Genomic DNA, 22,308 nt, shown 5'->3' with positions numbered 1-22,308 from the left:
TTCTTTGGATCATTGTAAATGGTGAATCTTGTTTTGTTCATGACTTTTTTTTCAGCTAGCTTCTTTTTTCCTGTGTAAATATTTCATTTTCTTGACAAGATTTGAGATTGAAGCTTGTGGTTTGACCTCTTTGAAGAGTTGTCTCATCAGCAATTAAACCATATTTCTTTTATAATTAATAAATTTAAAGTAGATAAAAATTAATTAAGCAAAGTTTTTGTTTGCAAATTTCTAGATGATATACAAATGGTGTCAACTGGTAATCATCCACATTGATTGGGGTAGCAATGCAGTGGGAAAAGTTTAAGAAAAGTCTAATTTATTAACACATATCAAATACAAATACTTTATTCCATGAAACAACATAGTAAGTTTCAAAACAAATCAAGTTTTCTGCACTATTTATATAACAATTGTAAATAATATAAACAAGAGAACTATCAAATGAAATTTGGTTATAAAAAACTTACATCATTTGTAATGCACCATTTTTTTTCACATAAAACATGTTATAGAAAGCACCATGACAGCGGTTACAAATCAAGAATTTTTATATATTTATCTCTAGGTTTAACTTAATCATATAGCACTATAAAAAGTAATAAAAACAAAAGAAAAAAAGTTTAAGCAAACACAATATGATAAAATATGCGATAATATGTTGTAATTAAATTTGGATGCTGTAAATTCTCATATGAAAAAATTCCAAAGATGAAAATGATGATAAAGTAAACATAAAAACAAAAAGTTCTCCAAACATTATATACATATATATATTATTTACATATATACAATAATACCAATCATATTTGTTTTTTAATTTAATTTATTTCTATTACAAAACTAAACATATGTAAATGGAAAACTAAAAAGAATAATTTAATGAAAGGAATAGATTAATAATGAACTTTAATACCAGAGAAAGTAGATTATTTAATGAAAAGAATAGATTTATAATGAAATTTATGGTTTGAATGAGCATGAAACATATAAACTAAGGTGAATTTATAAAAACAAACTACATGTATACTACTATTTACAATATAATAAAATGAGAGTAGAGAAATGCGAGTATAATCAAAATCTTTTCTTTAATTAAAATAAAGTGTAACTAATCCAAATAAATCAAATGAAAGAAAATTGAAAAGTTTTGGTGATATAATTTTTCATAATATAAGTAGATTTGTAGAATACATCCTCATCAGTGATTATTAAAATTTAGATAACAGTGTATAAATAAGTTTATAAAATTTAGAAAAAAGATTATAAAATTTAGAAAAAAAAAAATAAAAAAAATATAAAATTTAGAAAAAAAATTTAAAAAATTTCATAAAATTTAAAAGTTTAGAAAATTAATCATAGGTTAGTCTCTGTGGCCGAATAGATATCCTGTTTGATCTTCTCAATATTCTTGGTGGTTGTTGTTGTGCTGGGGCTACTCGTCTGTTATTTTCACGTGGTGGAAAAAAATAATTTATAATTTCTTGAAGCCTTTCATAAATTGCGATGAGGATATATTCTACAAATTAAAAAGTAGTAAATACAGAGATAGATATTAACTTAAACAGTTTTTTTTGGTGTATTAACAAAATCTGCAATTTCTATTTCGGATAGTGAATCTGCATCGACATTGAAGGAGAATTGGTGTTGGCGGAAATTGGTTTTTGCAGTTCTCTTCTTTTTGCAGATGCAAAATAACATCAGCGACAAGAGCATAACACATGCTAGAGATGCTGTAAAGATAAATTTGAATATGTCACTTACTTTAAAAATTATAAAATATATTGATATATATAAATAGATTAGACCATTGGTTTTTCTGTTTGAATTGTCTTTATAGCTTACTGTTTGGTGTGAGCTTTTGCTCTGTGTTGAAGGTCATACTTTGATCTATAATACATTGGCACTCATACCGCATCTTTTTCTTATTTATAAATAAGTGTTTTTATTAGAACATGTATATATTTTTATTTTATTTATTTATTTTATTTTTATATTGTTTGTCAATCAAATAAATAAATTAAATTTAGATACTTACCAAAAATCATTATAAGAATGATCTTAATATTATCTAGACCCTTGTCTTCCTCCTGTGCATGTGGTGTTGACTTCTGAAATAAAGAAATAAAATCATGTATTTCATGAAAATGTTGATATTAAAAAATCTTATCCTTCACATTTTAATTTGTTTTTAAGCACTATACTATAGAGAATACAAATTGACTCGTTCATGTACATGTATTTCCTAATAAAAATAGAAAACAAAACGGACGTTTTAATTAAAAAAATATCAGATAAATGCTTACCAGTTGTTTATCAGTGGTGCCGATTGACAATGTGGATCCTGGTGTTACTCTTGTTGCTGCTGTTGTTGTTGTAGAAGCTATGACTCCATTCTGTAAAAAAAAAAATATACATAATGTAAGAAATGTTTTACACAATAAAATTAATAAATAATATATAAGATCTGCTCATAGTTTAGGTTGTTTCTAGTCACTTTACATATAGAGACAATACTACGTGATTACTTTAAAGCTCTTATTATTCTGTTATTCTTTTCTAATTTCCTATATACTTACATCACAATGTATACCATTAACAATTGTTATTGTTTCTGGTGCTGCTAAAACATTGCTGCATTTAGAATTTCCTTGTTTGATCTCAATTGAATGCAGGTCTCTATTATTTGCAAGGTCCAATTGTCCGGCAACAAAAAATCTTTCGAATACGACTTTCTTTACATCTAGTCGGATTCTGGTGTTGTAGAGCCCTGCTCCAGTCCATCTGCAATGGAGAGTATCCCCCTCCACTGTGCATACATCTCTCAATTCATGCGAGCATGAAACAGCTGACATTGTGAAACAAATGATGATGAATATAAACATGGTGTTGATGGGTGACATTTTGCAAATATTTTGAGGAATTAAATACCCGGATGAGAAATAAAAACAATAGTCTAATTAGGGAATAAATTAGGGGTAATTAATTCCGTGATATATGGTTGGGATAAGAGTGGTAGATGGATAAGGTTTAATTAATGTTTGAGTATGGATTGTTTTAATAAATAATAATAATAGTTTTTACAATATACGCTAGGGTTAGGGTTAATTAATATATTTTCAATTCTTATTCATTTTTGTTACAAATGAAACTTAAAAGTTTTATAAAATTTCTTCTCTCAACGCGAAGTCATTTAATCTTCTATTTTTTCAGTTTTACTTTTAACTTCTTTATCCAAAATATTAACAATTTAAATTGTCTATATGTTAAATGCGATGGAAAATAAATCAAAACATTCTTTTATAAGTGAAAAAACAAAATTTTCATTTAATATTATACAACAGTTATATTATGTAATTTTCTTGACGTCTGCAAAATGCAACGTGTGAAAAAATCAAAACAGTCTTTTATATTTCTACAAATTTTAAAATCCAATATTTTGATATTATTCAACAAATATATTATACAATTTTGCTAGCGGGAACAAATTTTTGTCAGGAACAAATTTTTGTCAACGTGGCAAAAATATTTGCTGCTGCCACACAATATATACTACTGTTAAAGTCAACCTCTCACTGGTTTATGTGTCAGATATTTTCTTTTTGTCATAGTCACAATTCAGTCGTCTTTTCCTCGATTGTGACATCACTAAATGACGCTTAACACGAATTTGAACTATCCATGAACAACATGACGGATAACACATGAGGAGCAGGATCTTCCTAAACTCCGGTGCTCCGGAGAAACAGTCAGCCTCTTTCTGTAACGACGAGTTTCTCGTGGAATATAAGAACAGTTTTATTTAGAGTTACCGAAACAATAGTGTTACATGTCTTGAAAAATACACTGAACAAGTTTCCAAATTGTTCGTACTGTCATTTTGTGATACAACTTCAGAAACGCATTGCTTAAATAATAAATTAATGTGATGGTTGTTTACTGATTTATTACTTTATTTTAATAGTTTAGCGGGACGTTGCGTTTGAGTTTTCTTCTCTGTGAGTTTTCCCTTCTTTTTTGAAGGGTATATATATTTCTAAATAAAAACCTCTTTTTACTATATTCATCCTTATATCTCAACAAATTAAATACAATGTACATGTACAGCGGAATGCTATATGAACAAAGCATACGTTGCAATTCAGCATGTTTGAGATGAATGTCAGCCCGGAAGTTTGAAAAATACACAGATGCTCTCAAACTAGTGAGTAGACCTCCGTATATATAAGAGCATTTCGATGTCATGGGACGAAAATATTTCGTATTTCGTATTATTATGACAAATATATTTCGTGTTATTATCAGATAACGTTATTTTGTTAGTTCCATAAACTTCTTGTATTAGGAAGATGGATATTTTGCCACCTTATTCAACGTCTTTTAAAATATGAAAATAACACATTATAAATATTTTTTCTTAGAGGATATAAAGTACTTAAAATATTCATTTATGATAAAATAATGGTACACTTGACAGATTATATATTATTTCACCGCGTTCCGTGCAAATACAAACAAGTTTTCATTTTTTTTAAATACCCTAGGAGAGGAAAAAGATACCAAAAGGACATTCAAACTCAGCTGTCGAAAAAGACAAACAGACAAACAAACTTACAGTACACAAACCACAAAACACAACATAGAAAACCAAAGACTGAGTAAGACGAGCTACACCAAAACTGGTAGGGATCTTATACGCTCTGGAAGGCTAAGCAGATCCTGATCTACTTGAGGCACTCACCGCGTTGCTCATGTTAGTGCAAATATAAGTCTTATTCGGTAGGTCACATTCGGGGAAAAGGAGATGATTTTGTACTTTCTACAACGTAACATTGGATTGGTAACAAACTAAATGTTAGAAGTCAATAACATGCATAAGCCTAAGATACATGATTTTATTTATTATTTGTAAGGCAGCAACCATTTGATTTTCGGGGGATTGGGGGGGGGGGGGGGGGTGGGGGGGGCTATGGATTAAAAAATGTTTGTTTCACCCTAAACTGCCACTATATGTAATGCTAAAATTGAAAGAAAAAAATTGTTTTCGACTTATCGCCAAAAAAAAAAAGTTTGTCCGTGGAAAATGGTTGCTGCCTAAGTGGTTTTGAACGAGCTGTCAGTAACTGTGAGTACACTCAGATCTGTACTTAATGTCTTTTTGTTTTTGGGGTGTATAAGTAACCAGCCACGTCTACTTTGTGTTTTTGTTAGATGTACTTCTATTTGTATCCATCTGTAAGTTAAGCCATTTTCAACTGATCTTTATAGTGGGTTCTTATGTGTACTATTACACCACTGTCCCAGGTTAGGAGAAGAGTTGGGTGCTCACAAACATGTTTAACTCCGCCATATTCTTCATGTGCCTGCACAGAGTCAGGAGGCTGTAGTTTAGTGGTTGTCGTTGGTTCGTGTATGTCATATTTTCTTTTTCGTAAACTGTTTTGTGAAAAATTAGGCCGTGAGTTTTCTCAATTGAATTGTTTCATATCTTCATGTCGGGGCCTTTTATAGCCGACCGTACGGTTGCCTATAATTGCTTACATCCACTTTATTTGAACTTTGGTGGATAGTTGTCTCATTGTCAATCATATAACATCTCTTATTTCTTATAGCAAAGCCTTCAAAGAACAATAAAAAAAGTAGAAATGCATCATAAGAGAAAAATAACTTAAGATATACCAATCGCTGTAGATGATAGAAGCATATGGCAGTTAATATTTCAACATTTAAATGTATGTAGGAGTCGGAAGTGCGTGGGGATGTGATAAGTAAGCGTCACGTGGATTTATGTGGACATTATAATTATAAAATTAATTACTGGTAGAATTAGCAAGTGCTCCGTAGAGGTAGCAGATCCTGCTTCACATTTGTTACATAATTATATGTATTTTTTTTTTTTTTTTTTTTATCATTTTTGAAATATAAATTTGGCCATTAGTTTTCTCGTTTGAATTGTTTTACATTGTTATCTCTTTTATAGCTGACTATGTGGTATGATCTTTGCCCATTGTTAAAGGCTGTACAGTGACCTATTGTTGTTAACTCTTGTGACATGTTTGTCTCTTGTGGAGAGTTTACTCATTGGTATTCATACCACATCTTCTTTTTTTTCATATTATCTCTTTTCATATTTTCTAAATATGAAATGAATATATACAATATTAATGTACCACAAATCTCAGCCATCGTTTCAGGGATTCCATTTAGTAAATCTAGTAATTTATTATAAAATGTTATAAAATCTGACAAAATTTATATAAATATATATCGTACTAAATGTATTCCTATTTCAGCTCGAAGAGGTTACTGATATGAAAGAAGATATACAAAGTTCATGTACATGTATGCAGTTATCAATAAAAAGGCTCCATGTATATGTTTGCAATGATAGACTATAAAGAGTGTTTTTTATTTTAATTACTTTTTTTCCTTCCTGACTCGGGTACAATAGCACCCCCCCCCCCCCATAACAATCAAATGGTAGCTCCCTTACATTCGATGCCACGTGTTGAGAGAATGACACTCGCTCTACACACCTGTATGAAACAATCCATACGGAATGTACACGGAATGTAGTAGGAAAATTGCTTTAAATTCCTACCAGAAAAGAGTGATATTCTAGTCAGACAGTAGTAGGAATCCACACGGAAAACAGCCGAAAAATTTAAATTAGCAGGAATTTCCTAGTGGGAATATTGTATATTCCTACCAGGAATATACAAATTAGCAGGAATACTTTGGTAGGAAAATAAAATTCCTACTAGAAAACCTGGTAGGAATTTTTCAAAATTCCACCCAGAAAAAAATATTTTCTGGTAGGAATCTAAAAATATACAAAATATAAGTGTATATTCACAAATACACAACTGGGTCAATGATAAGTTTGAATCTCAACAACAAAGAACAAAGGAAATTCATGGAATAAATTCCTTTTTTGAAAAAATGGACTTTTGAAATTTTTAAGGAAACTGCAATGTATGCAAGCTATAAAAAGTGTTTTACATAAACATGTAGATCTATATTAGTTTAATGGACAAATAATGAGTAAGATTATGCACTATTGATGAATTAATTATAACTTTATATTTTTGGCAGGCAGATAAAAAAAATTAATGTATAACAATTACCTTTAGTCTTGATTAGCCATATTTTCTTACACTTCTATATTGTAGTTGTGTGACCCTAACTTGCAGCATTGTATTCCAACACAACATTTCATTCTTTCCCCTCCTAAATTTGAATTTGTGAACTGGAACTTGCTTGCATTTACATTGCAAAATGTGTGTCATTAGCAAACAGAAATCCAGTTCAAGATTACTTTCCAGGTAGAAAGATTTTCTGGTAGGAATTTATAAAATAAGTCTGGTAGGAATCTTAAACATGTAGTAGGAAAATAAATAATCAAATCAGATTTTCAAAACAGAAAAAAAATCCATACAGACTTTTAAATTTCCACCTAGGTTGTAGGATTTTTTAAGTAGGAATATTAAAAAATCCAGTCAGAATGTTGTTCATTTTCCATGTCCGCCTACTTTCTATATGGAATTTTTGAATTTAGGTGGATTTCTACTTCATTCCTACTAGTGTCTAGGTGGAATCCTACTACTTATTTCGTACGGGCGTTAAAAATCCCTGCACCAACTCTTTGATTGGTCCATTCGTAACAAATTTGCACTTCCAACTTTCTATCTTTTCCATTATATCCTATTTTACATGTGGCAGTGAAACATCACCCGACCTTCACCCCTGGCGTCCTATATGAAAGAATATAAAATATATTGTATTTATTGTTAGTTTAATTTCATCCTGTACGTGCATAAAATACTGGCGTACATTTAGGAACCAACCGAATTAATCAATCAATATCCTATAAATAATGTTTTCTTAAATTCTGAGTTGATAAGTACAAATGCACAAATACGTGAAATAAAATAATTTCATAACAATGCGTAGACATATACCTGTAATTCTAAATGTAAATAGGTATACTATGTAATATATTAATTCAGTTCAGTGTACATGTTTCTATTATAACTTTAAATGTGCACACATGTATGACCCCAATACTTTACTTTATCTTTGACACAAATGATAAAAGTTCAGATATATTTAGTAGATGCCTAAGCTACAGGGCATTATTGGTAAGCTTACTTATTATTATATTATACCATTGCACCATATTCATGTAACATATTAGTAATTTTAAACATATTATTACAGCTCTTAAGGATTTTTTTTCAAAATTTAAGACGTTTACTGACTTTTATACCAAAGTTAGTGGTCATCCTTTTGGTAATTACACAATATGCTTGTAGTTATACAAAATAAATAATATAAAAAGGCAACAGCGGAAGGGTGCTCGATCATGTTAAACTGGTTTAAATTGTACAATGTACAACAGTCCAAAGTCGTGCTCTCTGAACTATGTGTACAATGTATTTCTTAATGTTCGCTGTTTTCTCCCTCTTTTTTTGTTGGTAATATGTATTATTTGAACTGAATCAAAATGTGTAAATTGTGTTGGCTTCTGTAAATTATTAACGGGTAATTAAAATCTAAATTGAAAGGAGTACAAGGGTATTTTTTCTAGCAAATGTTGGAAAAACAGCGTATTGTTTGGGTTCCTGCTTCGGAATATATATAAACACTAGACACAACAAAACCCACACTTCCACACTGAAATGATGACATTCATTTGGTAAAGAATTACGAAGTTGGTATAGTGTGACATTTAGCTGCGGGTCAGTAGATGACGCAGCATTGAAATCACAAATGTTGGCTTAATCTGCCAAGGTTGGAGGCGGGGACGGGTCTTGACCTAGTTTGGCGAAGATGTTTGACCTTTTAACTTTTTTGTAGATTTATTTTGGTGGGTTGTTTTCTCATTGACGCATACCTCAAATCTGGTGTAATTTATATCTGTTTATGCTTTGAATAATAATTGGACTAAATATTTACTTCAGAAAATGGCTAGTGTTTCTCCTGACGATACGAAGCCAGACATGTACGAAGAAAGATTCAATAACATTGTTTATAGTGGAGTTATCGCCCTTGGCGTAGGACTTGGTCATAGAGTCGGACTTTTTAGAGCTCTTACGGACTTGTCGGAACCAGAAACATCTCAATCAATAGCAGATCATGCAGGACTGAATGAGAGGTACATATCATACCATTAATTATATCGGAGTTATCTCCCTTGGTATAAGACTCGGACACATTGTATGTAGAGTTGGACTTTTTCGAGCTCTTACTGCCTTTCATCCAAATCAATAGCAGATAATGCGGGATTGAATGAAAGGTACCATTACACCCAGAGGCAATTGTTTCTATCCATTGGAAGGTCGACTTTCCATATATTTTGTGAATGTGACAAAAATTTCGTTTTCAATGCGATCGGTTGGGATATGTGACAAAGGTTGTGTTTTCTAAGCGATCAGTTGTGATATGTGACAAAGGTTGCGTTTTTCAAAGCAATCGGTTGTAAATCGACAAAGTTTGCGTTTACAAAGCGTTTAATATTGAAATTGGTATGTTTTGTTTAAGGGATAAACCGCAAGGTGCTGTTTTAAAAACCTTCTGTTTGGTATGTAAAAAGGGTTCCATCTTCATTTTTGTATTTTTTATTCATACATTCTTATTTCATAGATATGTGAGGGAGTGGTTGTTTTCAATGGCTGCCGCTAAGATTGTCTTTATAACAGACGACAACAAATACTACATACCAGCTGACTGTAAGACAAAAACATCCAAGAGCTTATTTGCAACAATGATTCTCGCCACTGCTCCACTGACAAAGGATGTAGAAGCATGTTTCCGGTCAAAGGATCAATCATCTGCTGGTGAGATATTAATGGAAATGTTTTTTTTTAAAGTCAATTCAAAGTTAATGGATTATATAGGTTAGACCGTTGGTTTTCCCGTTTGAATGGTTTTACATTACTAAATTTGGGGCCTTTTATAGCTTGCTCTTTCGGTGTTAGCCAAGGCTCCGTGTTGAAGGCCGTAACTTGACCTACATTTGTATAATGGTTTACTCTTATTGTTATTTGGATGGAGAGTTGTCTCATTGACACTCATACCACTTCTTCCTAAATAATTTATGTCAGATGTTACTAAAAATGTATAGTAAATGGGCTATGTCAGTTGTTCATAAAAATGTCTAGTAAATGAGCTATGTCAACTGTTAGTAAAGGTGTTATGTTAGATCAATTCACAGTGTATTGGCTATATATATGTCATTTGTTACTACATTATACAACATGTCTAGTAAATGAGCTATGTCAACTGTTAGTAAAACTGTTATTTTAGATTAATTCACAGTTTATTGGAAAAGATGAAAAAGAGAAAAGATCTTTTCTAAATCTTTCCTTTGCCAACAAAAGTCTCGATGGCGTCAACCTAGGCAATATCCTTCATCATAAATTAGTTCAATCGAAAATACCTCCTTATTTCAAAGACCAGTCTGTACCAATAATTTCTTATACCTATACCAAACCTATTGCAACTAAAATTTTCAATTACAAACGCGTTTTTCAGAATCTCGATATTGACGACTTCAAGTCTAAACCTCCTGATTGCACTTGTGCTAGTTCCCAATTCATATATAATCCTGCTGGCCACGTTATTACCGGTGACCTTAACATTGTTAATAACACTTCTCTACGAAATGTGTGATCGAAAGGTCCGAAATATCGTGAGCCTAAATCCATCAATTGGAAATACAACTTTAAAATTTTGATGGACTCAGTCGAGGATTATGTCAGGCAATGGGCTAAACGTGAAAAAGAAAGACGTAGACACTCTATCCGAGTGGATTAAGGCAGTGAGGTCGTTAATACAAATCAGAATCAAGAAACTGAATGGGTCCATTAATGCCCATGCTACGTCAATCTTTAAAGACCCAAATGTTGCTAAACACTTATCCGACCTCCATGATAAATATGTTGTTGTCCCCGCAGACAAAGCCCCAAATAACATCGTTTTTGTCTGTAAAAGTCACTACATTAATTGCTTGATAAACGAATTAGGTATAGACAATTCACTTGGAAACTCAACATATACTAGTACCCTCACGACACTTACCAAAGAGGAAATCCTGGATAATCATAGGTCTGTTCTTTGTTCCTTTCAACCAAAGATGAAGAACTGGATCTTCCATCACTGTATTGGATACCTAAACTACATAAGTGTCCTTACAAACAACGGTATATTGCTGGGTCTTTCAAGTGCTCCACGAAACCTCTTTCTAAATTATTAACATTTATTTTATCAGCAATCAACGACGGGCTTTAAAGTTATTGTGAAACTGCCTATTCTAGAGGTGGCGTGAATCAGATACTTAAAAATTCCAAAGATCTTTTAGAGTACATACAATCTAACTCTCTTTCATCTTGTAACAGTATTAAAACATTTGACTTTTCTACTCTTTACACAAGTATTCCACATTCCAAACTAAAAGACAAATTGAAAGAGTTGGTATTACTTTGCTTCATAAAAAAGAATGGCCAACGTAGATACAAGTATCTTGTCTTAGGGAGGGATAAATCATACTTTGTAAAGAATTACTCTGATTCAAACAAAAAATTCTCTGAAACCGATATTATCAAGATGCTTGATTTCTTGATTGACAACATATTTGTAACGTTCGGAGGACGTGTTTTTCAACAGACTGTCGGCATCCCAATGGGAACAAACTGTGCCCCTCTCCTTGCCGACTTGTTTCTGTATTATTATGAGGCTGACTTCATGCAGAAACTTCTTAGGAAGAAAGATAAGAAGTTAGCAATATCCTTTAACTCTACTTTCCGCTATATAGATGACGTTCTATCACTAAACAATTCAAAATTTGATGACTATGTGGAACGCATCTATCCCATCGAATTGGAGATAAAGGATACTACAGATACAGTTAAGTCGGCTTCATATCTTGACTTACATCTAGAAATTGACAATGAGGGTCGGTTGAAAACAAAACTTTACGACAAAAGAGATGATTTCAGCTTTCCAATTGTGAACTTTCCATTTCTAAGTAGCAACATTCCAGCAGCACCTGCATACGAGGAATATATCTCCCAATTGATACGATATTCCCGTGCTTGCATTTCCTATCATGATGTTCTTGATAAAGGGTTACTGCTCACAAGGAAGCTATTAAACCAAGAGTTCCAAATGATGAAGTTGAAATCATCCCTTCGTAAATTTTACGGACGCCATCACGAGTTGGTTGACCGTTATGGAATAACCGTTTCACAAATGATATCGGATATGTTCCTTACGTCGTAACTACAATCCCCTTCCCTTTCATGAATGTGACCTACCGAATTAGACTATTTACCGGATTTGTAATCACATAAGCAACACGACGGGTGCCACATGTGGAGCAGGATCTGCTTACCCTTCCGGAGCACCTGAGATCACCCCTAGTTTTTGGTGTGGGTCGTGTTGTTTATTCTTTAGTTTTCTATGTTGTGTCATGTGTACTATTGTTTTTCTGTTGGTCTTTTTCATTTTTAGCCATGGCGTTGTCAGTTTGTTTTAGATTTATGAGTTTGACTGTCCCTTTGGTATCTTTCGTCCCTCTTTTATTGGCTATATATATATATGTCATTTGTTACTACAAAATGTCTTTTTTTGTAAATGAGCTATGTCAGCTGTTATTAGAAATGTTATTTAATTTCAATTAACAGTTAATGAGCTCTGTAAGATGTTAATAAACATGTATAGTAAACGGGCTATGAGAAAATCTTGCTTGAAAATTTTGAATCATTGAACTGAAACTGGAAAAAGAAAACAAATAATGCATTTACATGTATCTGTTTTTAACCGTTAATACATACAGGGGTCTGTATAAACTATGTAATATATATTGGTACTTTGGCAAGGATAATAACACTGTGTCTAAACCACACCGGCAAAATTTGCTCGGACTCGATGGTATCTAACATCCGACACAATGACGGAACACCAATAGACAAAAGAAAGGTAGGTTTCTCCTTATTTTTTTTATTTTTTTTATGATATCGAAGAATATATATACATATACAACTATTTTCTATTGTGAGATGCAATATTTTCTACAACCGTTCTATATTAACGGAGAAATAACTCAAAATGCATGTCAAAATGACGAATTGAGTGAACCTTGCCTCGAAATTGTACGGAAGCGTATTAGGGACATAGAAAAAATAAAATTGGCATTGAACTTTTTTTTCAAAGTCAAAATTTTGACTTTTCAAATCTCGAAATTTTGACTTTAACTTGAAATTTTGACTTTTAAAATCCCGAAATTTTGACTTAAAATTGAAATTTTGACTTTCTAAAGTCTTAAAATTTCTACTTTTTGAAAAGTCGAAATTTTGACTTTTTTGAAACTCGAAATTTCGAATTACAAAAAGTCGAAATTTCCACTTTAAACTCGAAATTTCGAGTTTTTTAAAACTCGAAATTTTGACTTATTTAAAACTCGAAATTTTGACTTATTCAAAACTCAAAATTTCGATTAATTTAAAACTCGAAATTTCAACTTAATTTAGACTCAAAATTTCGACTTTTTTAAAACTCGAAATTTCGACTTATTTTAAACCCGAAATTTCAACTTATTTTAAACTCAAAATTTCGACTTTTTGTAAACTCAAAATTTCGAATGTTGAAATTTCGAAATTTTGAATTTTTTTAATTAATTTTAAAACTTTGATGTTAGTATTCAAACACAGTTATTACAATTTTAGAAGGAGTAGACATAGACGCAAATTATTAAAGCGTCTTCCACACATTTTGTCAATTTATATTCAGAAATTGGTTTTGTTCTTAAATTAAGATATGGATCAGCATTTAATATTGAAGAAATCATTCGTAAAAAGAACATGCATGTTGACAGAATCCCCCCCCCCCATATTTCATTTTTTAGTTTCCACGACACTGTCATAGGATCGTCAGATCTGATGACATTTAGCATCACAGTTTCAAAGGCTTGTTTGGTATCCCAATAGCAAGTCACTGACTTTGCCTTGTTTAAACAAAATGCCATTCATATTCAGGACGACCAATGAGTTGCTCAGTTTTCTAGTTTTGGAAGTTTGCATTCTTATAACACAACTATTAACCCTTGTCTTTATATATTAGACTGTTGAATAAAAGTATGTCGTAATATAGGTGTGTCGGAATAGCGGGGGTGTCTTGATACACATATCTGAAGTTCAGACTTGAAGTATGTATTCGAACGTGAAACATATTTTATTTATTCTTCGCCAAGAACAAGATTTTCTTTCTAAAATAACCTCTCTAACATGGTTTAGTTTATTAAAATATGCTTATGAAGTTTGTGATGTATATGGCTCTCCGCCTTGCTGATATAAATGACTGTGAATGTGGTAATCGCAAACGTATAAATACTGAGGAAAAGTCGAAATTTTAGGTTTAAAGAAAGTTGAAATTTTGAGTTTAAAAGAAGTCGAAATTTCGAGTTTAGAAGAAGTCGAAATTTCGAGTTTAAAAAAAGTCGAAATTTCGAGTTTAAAAGTCGAAATTTTGAGTTTAAAAGAAGTCGAAATTTCGAGTTTAGAAAAAGTCGAAATTTCGAGTTTTAAAAGAGTCAAAATTTCAAGATAAGAAAAGTTAAAATTTCGAGTTAAAGTCGAAATTTTGAGATTTGAAATGCCAAAATTTTGACTTTGAAAAAAAATGTCACTACCAATTTTATTTTTTTCTATGTCCCTAATACGCTTCCGTAAAATTGTTTAATTTCTCGTTAAACTGTTCACATTGTACGGAAAGAAAGGTACGGGAAGATAGATATTGACACGGAGATTGCAAATTTAGTTATTATGAGCATCTCCATAATTGTATCTCTGTGTATGGAACGAAAGAAATGGGTCATGTCAAAATGGAACTGGCCGGTTTCGTCAATGTATACAACCCGGTTTCGTCATAGATTTCAAAATGGATAACCCGGTTTGGTCAAATAAAAAAAATCATAATCGCATTACATTATAATTGATTATTTAACTTCAGCGTTCAAAAGGAGTTTTGTGGGTCGTTGGAAAACAAATTCGTTCACCGGACAACGGCTTATTATTCATATGAGTCTCAGATTCAAAAAAAATAATAAGCAAAAACTTGAATTCCTACTCTTATAGAACACAAATATTTTAATTTACTTTGCATTCCGAAATTTTTTAACAGCATATTGAGATTAAAGCTCTCTAAATATGCGTTTTCTATATGAGTTATGGGAAAATATGTTGAACATGTTTAAACTTGAAATTAAAGTTTACGGTCTTAAAAATCGAAACACACAATTGATATGTGATTTTCTCGCACAATAGGATGGACACCTTTATAAGTAATCTAATCATTCTATGTGTGTAATCTTTTCTACAATCGTTAAAAATAAATCTTAGGATAAACGTTGATAAGACAACTGTATATGCATGCATAATCGACATAGAAAATGAATGTAGGATTACAACTACCATGCATTAAAATATGTTTTTTTATCCCTTATTGTAACTATACTGTTATATATGTACAAATTAGTACAATAGTATAATAGTCTCAGGTCATCGACAAAGTTCAATAATAATTATTTTGTTAACATTACTAAAAAAAAAACGAGTCTGTATTGTCGCCGTTGTGTTATGATGATCATACACTGACGTTGGTCAATATATTTTGACAATATATACGGACAGACGGATTCAGTTTATTTCAAAGTGGACGTATTATTCAAAAATGTCTATCCACATGAAAAGTTCATACAAATTCCAAGCGACAACAACCCAACCATAGAGCAGAAAACAGCCGAAGGCCACAATGGGTCTTCAATGAAGCGAGAAACTCCCGCATCCGGTGGCGTCCTTTAGCTGGCCCCTTAATAAATGTTTATACTAGTTCAGTGATAGTCGGGACTTCATAGTAAACTGCGAATACATGTATATTTATTATATTTAAGGGATAATTTTAACTATGATACAAGTTTTGGTACACATCGCGCGTTTGCTATACAGGCTCTGTCATCGGACGAGTTAAGGTTTTTTCATCATTTTTTATTATTTGTACTTTTTGTTGTACTGTTTGTGTCAGCGACAACACTTTGACTCAGTCCATTCCCGAATCACACGCTTGTAATTCCATGGTTGTCTTTGGTTGCTTTATACCATATGCGTTTTGAACATAAAATAGGCAGGTAGTTTTCTTGTTTGAATTGTTTTACATTTATAATTTAGGGCCCTGTTATAGCTTGCTTTCATGCAGTTTGTGTGTTTTTCTCATTGTTTAAGGCATACGCTGACCTAAACTTGATTAATTCAACATAAGTTTTGTGTCTAAAAGAAAGTTGTCTCATTGTCAATGCTTATGGGATAAGTGGTCACCGTCACTTCTTCTTAATAAGACCTAGATATAAATGACGGTCATGTTTTGCAAACCAACTTTTATTCACATTGAAAATACAAAACTGTCAGATATTGTTTTCGAAAGTTATCTTGAAGATTCAATTGAATTTGAACTGTACAAAAAATGAATTTGAACTGTAAAAAAAATGTGAAAAACATGCCTATGAAAATAAATGTGCCTACCAGAAACGGGGAGAAAGTTACAAATCTCACTGCTATGTTATGGATGCTTAAGTGTGAAAACTCGCTTTAGTGCGCAAGTAACACAGTATATATTATATAGTACCAGAAAATCTGGCAGGACTGCATGCATGATTAATTTGTGCAGAACAGCATAGACTAAAGTCGGTTTGGGACTGTTCGTCAATGATTGAATGCATAAATGTATTAATAATTGATAGTAAATATTGTGAACTAAGTGTATATAATATAGTATAGAAAATTAAAATTATGGCACAAACAAAACACATCCTTTTATTTTTCATCTTTACATACTACTATAATATAAACAAAGAAAATATAATAATGTTACAAAATAATTAGATACCAGTGTTTGCTATTCAGTATTTATATTCCATTTAAAATTAGTTTGAAGTTAAGTGAAATAAGGGATACGCCTTTCATTAGGAAAATGTGTATTATCATAATTAACTATGTCCAAAAGTGCCCGTTTTAAATAGATTTTAACACGCCAAGTTTACTTTACAATAAATATATATTTAAATTCTCGAAAGACAATGTTCAGATCCGTGCCACAGTTTCTTTTCATAAATTGTTTGTTAAAAAAAACAAAAAAACTCGGGTGATATATATAGACGAAACCGGGTGATTGTGTAGTAACAACATTGACGAAACCGGTTTATTTTAATTTGACATGACCCTTTTCTTTCGTTCCATACACAAAAATACAATTATTGAGATGCTCATAATAACTAAATTTGCAATCTCCGTGTCAATATCTATCTTCCCGTACCTTTCTTTCCGTACAATGTGAACAGTTTAACGAGAAATTAAACAATTTCGAGGCAAGGTTCACTCAATTCGTCATTTTGACATGCATTTTGAGTTATTTCTCCGTTAATATAGAACGGTTGTAGAAAATATTGCATCTCACAATAGAAAATAGTTGTATATGTATTTATATTCTTCGATATCATAAAAAAAATAAAAAAAATAAGGAGAAACCTACCTTTCTTTTGTCTATTGGTGTTCCGTCATTGTGCCGGGTGTTAGATACCATCGAGTCCGAGCAAATTTTGCCGGTGTGGTTTAGACACAGTGAATAAGGCTAAAACCCAAAACTCGTTTCACAATTTAATAATAAGATATTAATGGTTCAAATAACCAAAATGACATGATTAGAAATATATTATATATTATGTATAAATAATTTGTAATTAATGTTTACAGGATATGACTTTTCGAAGCTTGAACAAGTTTTCCATTATATGAATCAGGATGGGGCAAGTTGTGATGGAACCTGGATAGAAGAGAACATTTTCCCTTCTAAATACAAAAGCAGAGGTAAGGTTGTTCAGATTTTTAAATACGAGCGTGTTCACCCTCATTACATAAAATTAAGAATGGAAATGGGTAATATGTCAAAGAGACAACAACCCGGCCAACGAGCACCAATGGGTCTTCAACACTATGAGATAATCCAACCCCCGGTTGTCGGCCTCATGTGTTTTGTTCGATCACGAGCGTCACATACACTTGTTTTACTCTGCAACAATCTGTATCTTACCTGCTGTACGCTTTTAAGAATCTAATTGGTCAAAATCGAACATAATCGAATAAACTAAGCATTTCTAATTTTTCAGATAAAATCAGGACAATATTGGACATTGGATGCGGAACTGGCAAGATTACTGCAAACATAGCTAATTACCTCCCTAATGCCAAAGTTGTTGGAATAGATGTAGATCAGTATGCGATTGAAACTGCACTAAAACTCAAAGAAGACGAAGAGTTGACTAACGTCGAATTCTATCTTCTCGGTGCAGACAATTTGAAAGAGATATGGACAGGAAGATTTGATTGGATAATAATGCTAAAAGTGTTCCACGATCTACCCAATCCAGGTCCTTGTCTTAAAGGAGCTATGTGTGCATTGAAAGACGATGGCGTGTTGACCTTTCATGATCCTCTCTGTCATTCGGATCCCAAGCTAAATGTTGGAAGTAAAATACATGCGTCAACACTGGCACTAAGCTGTTACATTTGCCTCCCGTGTAGTTTGTCGGCACCGCCGGCTGTGGGTAATGGGATTGGCTGGGGACTGGAAAATAGGGCAAAATACCTCAGAGATAATGGTTTAACAATACATGGTAATGAGTCTGTCGAAGTAATCCACTGTTCCAAGACATTAAAATGACTGTTTTAGCTTCACCGTTGATGATAGTGCTGACAGATAATAACCAATATGGTTATTACTTAATATGGTTATTAAAAGTTCCCCAGAAATCCTTATAAGATAATGTTACATGAGATATTAGTCATCGTCGTCAAATGTAAAATCTGGAATATTGTTTTGATAATCACATTTTCCCAAAGTTAACATAATTGCATTTTGTTGGTTAAATTTCAAGGGTGAAAAAGTCCTCCTCTAACTCAAATTGGTGAATAGGTTACCTTACATTTTATTGTGTTTTATCAAAGTTTAATTTAATTCAAATTTTAAGCATATTTATTTATACTAAAGTATAGTGGATTTGGAAACAAGTTATTACAACTTATATTAATCCTTTTCCACTTCGCTGGTGCGAGTGCTGCCTTTTAGTGGGCATTTGCTTGCTCTTTTTCGAAATCTACAAGAGTGTCTTTTACGTGCAAGATTTATCTTTCAAATTGTGATAATTTCATTATGACATAATTATTACATCATTAATTGTTATGTAATTAGTTGCTATATTATGATGTCTATATATACTTGAATGAATTTAGCTTCTTTGTTATTCATAGCATCCAAAAATATTTTATAGATTCTTGCACAACACAGTCTGACCTCCAAAACTGTGTCTCAGATTTTTCCTATTGTATTTCATTATCTCATAAATCTTCAATGAAAGTTGCAACATCAATTCGTAAGAGACCACTTAATTCAATTGGGTATAAAATTTGTTCTATTGATGTTTTGGAAATGTGGGACACAGTTTTGGAGGTCAGGCTGTGTTGTACAAGAATATATAAAATATTTTGGGATGCTATGAAGAACAAAGAAGATAAATTCATTCAAGTGTGGACATCACAATATAGCAACTAATTACATAATAATTAATTATGTAATAATTATGTCATAATGAAATTATCACAATTTGAAAGATTAATCTTTCTTCTTTCTTTTGGTACATGTACCTCATTTATAAAATTAAAAGAAGGATGAAATGAATTACATCAGTTTAAAGTTGTCTGATTGGGAGTGACAAAATCTTTGTATTGTGCTACCTTAATGAGATAGACCTTTCTTATTACTGTTATAAAGACAACCACGTTAAAAACAAATCGCCCGTAAAGACTACATTTTCTGACTCTATTGCTAATCGGAGAATTGGCTTATTCAAAAATAGATTAGAATAAAATAAATAAAATTTGACCTGAACAAAGATAAAAGATTTTCCAAATAAAGTCAAATATTAATGATGGTAGTTCATTTTAATAAAAAGCTCATGGACATTTTGCGTTAAACTCAATATCAAAGGCAGACTATCGCACTTCAGCGCATCAATCATCGAGCTTCAGTATAACAACCATCGCGCTTCAGCGCTGCATAACCACCATCGCACTTCAGCGTAACAACCATCGGACTTCAACTTAAGGGCATACGATACAGTTTTGAACCTGTATTTACAAGTTGATGAAAATTTGCATATAGGCTATTTTTTACCTGATTAAATCAAATATGAAATAAAAAATATACCTTCATGTGCTACTTTTTGAGTAAAATGAGGTCGAAATTTTGTATATTTGCTCAAAATTCAGATTTGTGTCCGTATTTTCTTTTTCGAAAGAAAGACATAACTTTTTTGTTTTAAAAGATAAACACAAATTGTTTTTTGTTAAATAATCCGTAATTTCTGTATCATTAAGTATCATTAAAAACTTATGCAATTTTTATTTCGAAATAACTCTATATTTATCAAATGTTCATGAATAGAGAAAAAACGTCATTTTTTGCTGCATGTTTATTAATATTAAAAAAATTGCGCTATTTACAGTTTTATAAAATTTGGGTCACATAATCTCCTTGTAAAATGAAACAAATTGCTGTTTTAAAAAATAGGGGTCCATGCACTCGTTTTCAAATTAAATCAGTTTGAATGATAAAAATCAGTCGAAAAATACATCTTTTCCCGATATGTCATAGTTTGACGTCGCGAAAATAACATTTTACGTTAGCAACGTCATTACCTTCCCTGTAACTGTATCGTATGCCCTTAACAACCATGCATTGCACTTCAGTGTGACCATTGTTTTTCAGTGTGACCATCGTACTTCAGTTACTGCAGTTAATTGTCGTGAGTTGTGACAATCTTATTTCAGAGTGACCATTGTTTTTCAGTGTGACCATCGTACTTCAGTTACTGCAGTTAATTGTCGTTAGTTGTGACCATTGTTTTTCAGTGTGACCATCGTACTTCAGTTACTGCAAATAATTGTCGTTAGTTGTGACCATTGTTCTTTAGTGTGACTATCGTACTTCAGACTGACCATCGTACTTCATACTTCAGTGTGAACATTGCGGTTCGGAGTACCATCGCGATTCCGATTTTTACATGCAGTTATTTTAATTTGTTCACTATACATACTTGCGACATTAGAGTTTCTAAACGCTCGACACATTTAATTATAAATTACAGCGTCTAAAATGCACGTTTGAGGTTCTACATGTACTACAATCAGTATGTACCGGTATCCTTTGACCTGTAATGTAGTTATCTTAAGTATTATAGATTTTGACTTGTGGCAAAGATAATAAGATGTCTGAAGTCCTAAGTGTATTGAATCAAAGGTAATAACTTGTAAATGAATTCATTATTCACATTTAGTTCAAATGAAAACTATTGGATATACGCCAATAAGACAGCAACTCAACGACAAAAGAAAGCAATTGAAAAAACATACATGTAAAGAAGCTAACGAGGGGGCATAAGGTCGGTCTTCATTTATATATTTTTATGAAACCAAACGTACATATATGTCTTGAATCGTCAAAATGAGGATAAAAAGAATAGACGGAAGTTCCTTACAGCACATCCTTAACTCAAAGATTTAACATATCAGACAACTGTATGCAAAAAAAAAAAAAAAAAAAAAAACGACGAAAATATGTCATGCAACAATTTCATAAATATAAAAGTGTATTTATAATCTACGGAAGCCGATAAGGGCCATTCAAAAAAAATATTTTATGTCGTTATTACGACATAGCATGTCGTAATTTCGACATAACATGTCGTTATTACAACATCGCTATGTCGTAATTTCGACATAACATGTCGTTATAACGACATCGCTATGTCGTAATTTCGACATATCATGTCGTAATAACGACATCACTATGTCGTTAAAACGACATAGCTATCGCTATATATAAAAGAATATGTATTATGATTGCCAAGAGACTAAATGACACAGAAATTAACAACTATAGGTCATCATAATGCCCCCAATAATTAGAAAAGCCCCCGATTAGTCAGCTATAAAAGAGGGAGGAAAGATACCAAAGGGAGAGTCCCCGAAATGCTGTGTGGCAGACAGTGTTATTAATTAATTATTAGCTCCCTTGGTAAAACTCCAAATTTCATATTTAATGTATTTTATTGTTAAATAATTTACATGAAGCTTAATAAGTATATATTTGTTAATTGCATAGCTTTTGCTATTTGAATTCATTGGTTAAAGGTTTTTTATTTAT

The 22,308-nt window shown here is 31.9% G+C and overlaps 2 protein-coding genes across 3 annotated transcripts; one reads left to right on the top strand and one right to left on the bottom strand.

Moving 5' to 3' along the window:
* Window positions 1–332: 332 nt before the first annotated feature.
* LOC139496290 (uncharacterized) lies at window positions 333–2,903 on the bottom strand. 2 transcript variants are annotated; one of them, XM_071284794.1, is made up of 4 exons: window positions 2,580–2,903; window positions 2,307–2,396; window positions 2,039–2,111; window positions 333–1,519 (listed from the first exon to the last, which is right to left on the bottom strand). In XM_071284794.1, the coding sequence occupies exons 1-4, from the start codon at window positions 2,901–2,903 to the stop codon at window positions 1,353–1,355; spliced, it is 654 nt and encodes a 217-aa protein (XP_071140895.1). In that variant the 3' UTR covers window positions 333–1,352. The 2 variants fall into 2 exon arrangements, with proteins under 2 accessions (XP_071140895.1, XP_071140894.1); XM_071284793.1 differs by having other exon boundaries at window positions 1,380–1,733.
* A 6,065-nt stretch (window positions 2,904–8,968) lies between these two features.
* Window positions 8,969–19,224, top strand: LOC139496288 (S-adenosylmethionine-dependent methyltransferase Rv2258c-like). The gene is made up of 4 exons (XM_071284792.1): window positions 8,969–9,157; window positions 9,646–9,839; window positions 17,802–17,915; window positions 18,215–19,224. Exons 1-4 carry the CDS (start codon window positions 9,003–9,005, stop codon window positions 18,766–18,768), a joined length of 1,017 nt encoding a protein of 338 aa, XP_071140893.1. The 5' UTR covers window positions 8,969–9,002; the 3' UTR covers window positions 18,769–19,224.
* The last annotated feature ends 3,084 nt before the right edge of the window (window positions 19,225–22,308 follow it).

Source organism: Mytilus edulis, chromosome 11 (assembly GCF_963676685.1).
Source record: "Mytilus edulis chromosome 11, xbMytEdul2.2, whole genome shotgun sequence".
NCBI classification, from domain to species: Eukaryota; Metazoa; Mollusca; class Bivalvia; order Mytilida; family Mytilidae; genus Mytilus; species Mytilus edulis.
Note: the sequence above shows the minus strand (reverse complement) of the source record. Positions and strands in the feature narration are given on the sequence as shown.

Coding starts and splice junctions, on each gene's coding strand:
- LOC139496290 (XM_071284793.1), bottom strand. CDS start 2,903: ATGTCACCCATCAACACCATGTTTATATTCATCATCATTTGTTTCACA. Junction 2,397..2,579: donor TTAATGGTATACATTGTGAT/GTAAGTATATAG, acceptor TTTTTTTTACAG/AATGGAGTCATAGCTTCTAC. Junction 1,734..2,038: donor CATTCTTATAATGATTTTTG/GTAAGTATCTAA, acceptor TTATCTTTACAG/CATCTCTAGCATGTGTTATG.
- LOC139496288 (XM_071284792.1), top strand. CDS start 9,003: ATGTACGAAGAAAGATTCAATAACATTGTTTATAGTGGAGTTATCGCC. Junction 9,840..17,801: donor AAAGGATCAATCATCTGCTG/GTGAGATATTAA, acceptor TAATGTTTACAG/GATATGACTTTTCGAAGCTT. Junction 17,916..18,214: donor TTCTAAATACAAAAGCAGAG/GTAAGGTTGTTC, acceptor CTAATTTTTCAG/ATAAAATCAGGACAATATTG.